At 44.3% G+C, this 6,874-nt stretch overlaps 1 protein-coding gene across 1 annotated transcript; it reads left to right on the top strand.

The window, feature by feature from the left end:
* The first annotated feature begins 4,157 nt into the window (after positions 1–4,157).
* On the top strand, positions 4,158–6,611 carry LOC115931595 (putative methyl-CpG-binding domain protein 3-like 3). The gene is made up of 2 exons (XM_031004221.2): positions 4,158–4,273; positions 5,913–6,611. The coding sequence occupies exons 1-2, from the start codon at positions 4,229–4,231 to the stop codon at positions 6,492–6,494; spliced, it is 627 nt and encodes a 208-aa protein (XP_030860081.2). The 5' UTR covers positions 4,158–4,228; the 3' UTR covers positions 6,495–6,611.
* Positions 6,612–6,874: the final 263 nt, after the last annotated feature.

Genomic DNA, 6,874 nt, shown 5'->3' with positions numbered 1-6,874 from the left:
GATGGGTGCAGATGCCCCAGTATTTATTCATTCTCCTGCTGTTCATTGGCTGGTTTCTGACAAGAGCTATTATGACTGCAGGTTCTGTGCCCCTCAGAACATGAAATTGGTGGGCACGCATGCACAATGTTGAGATAAATGCTGTGTGCAAGGGAAGAGGGTAGACGTATATACGGCTTTTGGGGTTTGTTTGAGACGGAATATCGATCTGTTGCCCAGGCTGGAGTGTAGTGGCACGATCTCGGCTCACTGCAACCCTCGCCTCCCAGGTTCAAGCGATTCTCCCGCCTCAGCTTCCCAACTAGCCGCGATTACAGGCACCCACCATCAGGCCTAGCTAATTTTTGTATTTTTGTGGAGATGGTGTTTCACCATGTTTGCCTGGCTGGTCTTGAATTCCTGATCTCAGGTGATCTGCCTGCCTCGGCCTCCCAAAGTGCTGGGATTACAAGCGTGAGCCACCACCTGTTTGTTCTTTTGAGACAGTCTCTCTCTCACCCAGGCTGGAGTGCACTGGCGCAATCTTGTCTCACCGCAACCTCCACCTCTGGGTTCAAGCAATTCTCCTGCATCAGCCTCCCGAGTAGCTGAGACTACAGGCGTACGCCACCATGCCTGGCTAATTTTTTTGTATTTTCAATAGAGAGGAGGTTTCACCATGTTGGCCAGGCTGGTCTCAAACTCCTGACCTCAAGTAATCCGCGCGCTTCAGCCTCCTGAAGTGCTGGGATTACAGGCGTAAGCCACTGTGCCCAGCCTACAGCTTTTGTTTTTGAGACAGGGCCTTGCTCTGTCACCCAGGCTGGAGTGCAGTAGCTCAATCACAACTCACTACAGCCTTGATCTCCTGGGCTCAAGTGATCCTCCCACTTCAGCCTCCTAAGTAGATGGGACTACAGGCAGGCATCACCATGCCTGACAATGCTTATTTTTTATTTTTTGTAGAGATAAGTTCTTCCTATGTTGCCCAAGTTGGTTCTAGACTACTGAGCTCAAGCGATCCTCCCACCTCTGCTTCTCAAAATGCTGGGATTACAGGCATAAAGCACCATGCCTGGCCCTATACAGCGTTAATAGATGTTTGCATATAGTTTTCCAAAGCGGTTATTCCAATTTAAACTCCCACTATCCTTACAGGAAAGACTGGTCCCTCCATAATCTAGTCAGCACTTGGTGTTTCTGCGTTTTTCCCTTTAGCTAAGTTGATATCTATATAATAGTATCTCATTGTAATTTTTATTTTTTTAGCATTTCCCTGAAGCTAAAAGGGTTAAACATTTGCTCAAATTTTGCTGGTCATTTAGGCCGGGGGCGGTAGCTCATGCCTGTAATCTCAGCAATTTGGGAGGCCAAGGCGGGTGGATCACTTGAGGTGAGGAGTTCAAGACCAGCCTGGGCAACACGGTAAAACCCTGTTTCTACTCAAAATACAAAAATTAGCTGGACGTGGTGGTGGGAGCCTGTAATCCCACCTACTCAGGAGGCTGAGGCAGGAGAATCACTTGAACCCAGAAGGCAGAGTTGCGGTGAGCCAAGACTGTGCCACTGCACTCCAGCCTGGGTGACAGAACAAGACTCCACCTGAAAATTAATAATAATAATACTACTAATAATTTTTTACGGTCACTTGTTTATATTGTTTTGTGTAGGATCCATTCAAGTTTTTCACCCAGTTTCAAGTGTGTTTTCATTATTTTTCTCTGTTTGTTTGACATTATTCTTTTTTTTAAATATTAAAATTTTTTTTTATATATACTCTGGCTTGATGTACTTTCCTGGGGGTACAGAATCAACACCTCTTCCCCCACTCCGGTTTTCCACACTTTCTCTCTTACTGATGTATTTGAATGAATAGTTGCTCTTAATGTATCTTAATATGGTTCAAATTTGAATTTTCTCCTTTCTATTTAGAGTTTCATTGTATCAAGAAGGCAGATTGTCTCCTCATTGACTGTGAAGCTGTTCTTCTACCTAGTTTTTAATTAAAGCTATTTACTGTGTTTTATACTTAGAACTGAAACTAAGAGTATAAGAAATTAGGCCAGGCACGGTGGCTCACGCCTGTAATCCTAGCACTTTGAGAGGCCAAGGCAGGTGAATCACTTGAGGTCAGTAGTTCGAGACCACCTTGGCCAACATGGTGAAACCCCGTCTCGACAAAAAGTACAAAAATAAGCTGGGTGTGGTGGCATGTGCCTATAGTCCCAGCTACTTGGGAGGCTGAAGTAGGAGAATCATTGAACCCGAGAGGCAGAGGTTGCAGTGAGCTGAGATCCTGCCACTGCTCTCCAGCCTGGGTGACAGAGTGAGACCCCATCTCCAAAGAAAGAAAGAAAGGAAGGAAGGAAGGAAGGAAGGAAGGAAGGAAGGAAAATTAAAATGAGACTGAACCTAGAAAAAAGGTAGATTAGCAAAGTGGAACAAGGTTCAAGAGCAAATATTCCCACCAAAGCATGAACAACATTGGAAAATTCAGAGACAAGTGGGATGTGATTAAAAGAAGAGTAGAGAGAACTTGGACAAGAATGGATATCAGAAGTGAAGGATACATATGCACCTTCCAAACCAATGAAAGACATCAACCCACAGATGCAATTGACTCCACACCCTCTAGGCAAAGGAAATACACAGGAAGCAATAATGAGCTACACTGTGGCCTACAAACCAACCACAACGAGAAAGAGTTGAGAGAATGTGGAAACCAAAGAAGCAAGGAAAAGCCTGACAGCTGACATCTCAACACAGGTAAAATGAGATAGACATCAGTGGGGCACCATTTCTAATATGCTGAAAGAAATTTGTCAAACCAGACACCCGTACCTGACAGCAATATTGCCCCCAAATAAGGATGCCTAAATAAAAGTGTAAAGGAAAACAATTAGTTGTTAGCAGCATTGAATTAGAAAAAAAATACTAGAATGAATTCTCAAGTCCACAGGGAAATAATCCCAGATCGAATGCTACAAATGCAGAAAGGAACAAAGATGAATGCACAAGATAATCTGTAGGTAAATATTAGTGCATATTGCTTTATGAAGCAATACTAGAAATATCTCCTGGAGAGTAAAATATGTGTAGAATTAATATGCATGAGAATGGTAATACAAAAGTCAGAAACAGCTAAAAAGAGAATTAAAAGTGTTCTAAAGTATTAGCATTTTGTGGGAGGGGTTAAAGTAATTAATTGTATCAGAGTATATGATTTAATTATTAGCATAACTACACAGATTTGTATGGCTGTAACTAGCAAGTTCATGGAGACAACAATAAAATAATAAACATATTTAATTCAAAGTCAGTCAAGTAAAGGCAAAAGGAACGTGAATCAGTTAAGTCAAAACCTAGGAAAAATGAGATGATTGAAACAATTTCAAATGTACTGGTAATTATATTAAATGTAAATGCACAAAATAGAACTTTTTTTTTTTTTTGAGATGGAGTCTCACTCTGTCGCCCATGCTGAGCTGCAGTGGTGCGATCTCGGCTCACCGCAACCTCTCCCTCCCAGGTTCAAGTGATTCTCCTGCCTCAGCCTCCCGAGTAGCTGGGATTACAGGTGCATGCCACCACACCAGGGTAAGTTTTGTATTTTTAGTAGAAATGGGGTTTCACCTTGTTGGCCAGGCTGGTCTCGAACTCTTGACCTCAGGTGATCTACCTGCCTTGGTCTCCCAAAGTGCTGGGATTATAGGCGTAAGCCACCTCTCCCGGCCAAAGTAGTAATTTCTTTGCAACAACTGTGTGATATATTCTATAGGATTGTGAATAAAAGTTTTGGGCTTTCTTTTCTTAAAGAACATTTAAATGGTCTTTAGTTTTTGTTATTAAATCAAATATTACGTGAACATTTATGTACATAGACAATTCCATTCCTATTTCTGTAGAAAGTATTCAAAGATGTTTGGAAGACTGGGAGAAAAAGGGAAACATATCTAAAATGCTGATATGAACTGTAAATAGCACCCCGCCACACACACACACGTATTAAATTCTTTCTCTACTAACACTCTGTGTAGGTAACACCACATTGGTTTCTGTATAAAGATTTAGAAATGCCTCAAATCCAATGGGCGGAGACAGGGTGTTCCCTGTGGATTATCCACTGATTGCATTATCACTCGCTTTCTCTATAAAAAGGGGAACCAGATGCAGAAGTCACTGCATTTTCCGGCAAGCCAAGGGTTGTCTGCATCTCAAGAGTGGGGTCAGCAAGAGAAACTCTACGGCTATGGGAGAGCCTGCGTTCACCTCTTTTCCGAGCCCACCTGTTCTGGTGAGTACGGGAATTTTATTGATTACAGGCATGTCCATATGTGTCCTTTTTCTTTCTGTAAGACAGCTTTACAGTTAGCAGTGGGTTGTTCTTAAAACTGGATGTTGTGGAAAGTTATACCTCAGGTGTTAATATTTGTTGAATAATGTTCAAAGTATTCTCATTTTTGCCCATGAAACTGTATGGGGATAATAGCTTTGATTTAGTTTTAAAAATCCAACATCACTAGGAAAGGGAAGAAGTATTATCTGGCCTTGCAGTCTTCAAATTGTCTCCCTCTCTGGAAAGCTCCTGAACCAGAAATTGCTTGGTCCGTTTTTTTAAAAAAACAAAAAACAAAAAAAATTAGTTCTCTGGTAAAATTTCAGGATGAGTTGCTTATTCCCTAAACTCACTGTCACGATTCATTGTAGTGAATTTCTTTTCTGTTCCTCTGTTTCTCCTCCTTCCATCCCTCTCTGTCACTCCCTTCTTCTTCATCATGGAACTTACTTACATCTGATATTCCACCAGAAATTTGTTTATGGTGCGTTTATTATGTCTTCCTTCTCACCAAGATGAAAATCAACAGAGTGGTGATTTCTGAAGTTTACTTCTGGATCAGGGGTTCTACTGCACAGCTTGGCACATCATAAGTGCCCTGTAACTAAGGGCACTAAATAATTTTCCCTCCAGAGGGGAACATCTTGGATCAATATTAATCTTTATGCCAGAGGTACTGTAAGGGGTAGTATTAATCTTTATGCCAGGACAACAAAAAATGAAATGAGAAGGACAGAAACGAAGGCTTTAAAATGGAAAGTGCACTGATGAGGTTTGTGGGGGAAACAGCTTTATGAGACTAGAGTCTTCCAACTGAGTTAGAGCAAGAAAGGACGTCAAATCTTAGGAGGCGCCTGATCATCTTTCTCAGTACGTCATCAAAAGATTCTCTCATGGTATAACTCCAGTTAATGGAGCTTATTAGAAACAGAAAGCACCATGGTGTTGCTGAGGTTTTTCTTCATGAGCAGGAGGTGTTCAGGTGAAGGTGGGATCTGGGTGTGGCAGTGAGTATTTAAGGTGGCGAGTGCACGATTTCTTTGGAAACCAGAGAGTCAAGGAGCTGTGAAAATGATGTTGTGTCCTGAAGCACAGCAGAAAGAGATACAGAGAAGCCTGAGGTCTTGGTGAACAGGGAAGTCTGGGATCCCGGTGTCCTGTTGGGGATGGGTTAGGAGGCACCAGCATCTGTGTAGCTGCCAGTGGCAGGGAAGAGAAGAGAGGGGTGTCCTCTGAGGAGGATGAGGAGGGACAAGGTCTGGAACTGACCCTGGGTCATGACCTTGAGCATTTAGTCCTTGACTCGCATCAGCCCGATGAGGTCCCAGGACCCAGTGTCAATACCTGGAGCTCCTGCCAGCAGCATGAGGGTCACACGGAGAAATGCAGACTCTAGGGTCCACCCCAGACTTACTTGGGTTCAGGTCCACATATCTGACTTTAGCAAACCCTGAGGATGTACACTGCCATTTGAGACACATTTCCCCAGAAAGAGAGGCTGGTGGGAAGATTCCACTGAGCTGAGAGAAGCCCCCCACAGCTGATCTTCTCCTGTCTCCATTTGGTTGAAATTTCACATTTTCTTTTCTTTTGAAAGGGGAAGCTCAAAAGAAACATGATGCCCTGGGCTTTACAGAAGAAACGAGAAATCCACATGGCCAAGGCCCATCGGAGACGAGCTGCGAGGTCTGCTCTCCCCATGAGACTCACCAGCTGCATCTTCCAGAGGCCGGTGACAAGGATCAGGTCTCATCCTGACAACCAGGTCAGACGCAGAAAAGGGGATGAGCACCTGGAGAAGCCGCAGCAACTCTGCGCCTACCGGAGATTGCAGGCCCTGCAGCCCTGCAGCAGCCAAGGAGAAGGTTCAAGTCCACTGCATTTGGAGAGCGTCTTAAGTATCCTTGCACCGGGGACGGCCGGTGACTCTCTGGACAGAGCTGGTGCTGAGCGCGTGCGCAGCCCGCTTGAGCCCACCCCTGGGCGGTTTCCAGCTGTGGCAGGGGGGCCAACCCCAGGAATGGGTTGTCAGCTCCCACCGCCCCTCTCTGGCCAATTGGTGACTCCTGCAGATATCCGGAGACAGGCCAGGAGGGTGAAGAAAGCCAGGGAGAGACTGGCCAAGGCCTTGCAGGCAGACAGGCTGGCCAGGCAGGCAGAAATGCTGACATGTAGATGAAGCGCAGTCCTGGGCTTTCGGTCCCTTTCTTTTAATGCCCATCCTCATTCCTACTCTGAATTGTCACACTTCTCCCTTCCCCACCAGTTCTTTAATAAAAGTATTTGAAAGGCAACAAGTGTAAGGAGTGGATGGTTTTGTGGTGAGAAATTGGGTTTTATGGGATGAGGAAGGAGACCTTTACATGTCATTGTACATCTCAGTTTCTGTTTACCACGATTTTAATTAATTATGTTTTTTTGTTTGTTTGTTTGTTTGTTTGTTTTGAGACGGAGTCTTGCTCTGTTGCCCAGGCTGGAGTGCAATGACGTGATCTCGGCTCACTGCAACCTCCACCTCCCAGGTTCAAGCAATTCTCCTGCCTCAGCCTTCCAAGTTCC

The sequence above is a fragment of the Gorilla gorilla genome, chromosome 20, assembly GCF_029281585.2.
Source record: "Gorilla gorilla gorilla isolate KB3781 chromosome 20, NHGRI_mGorGor1-v2.1_pri, whole genome shotgun sequence".
Taxonomy (NCBI): Eukaryota; Metazoa; Chordata; class Mammalia; order Primates; family Hominidae; genus Gorilla; species Gorilla gorilla.
Note: the sequence above shows the minus strand (reverse complement) of the source record. Positions and strands in the feature narration are given on the sequence as shown.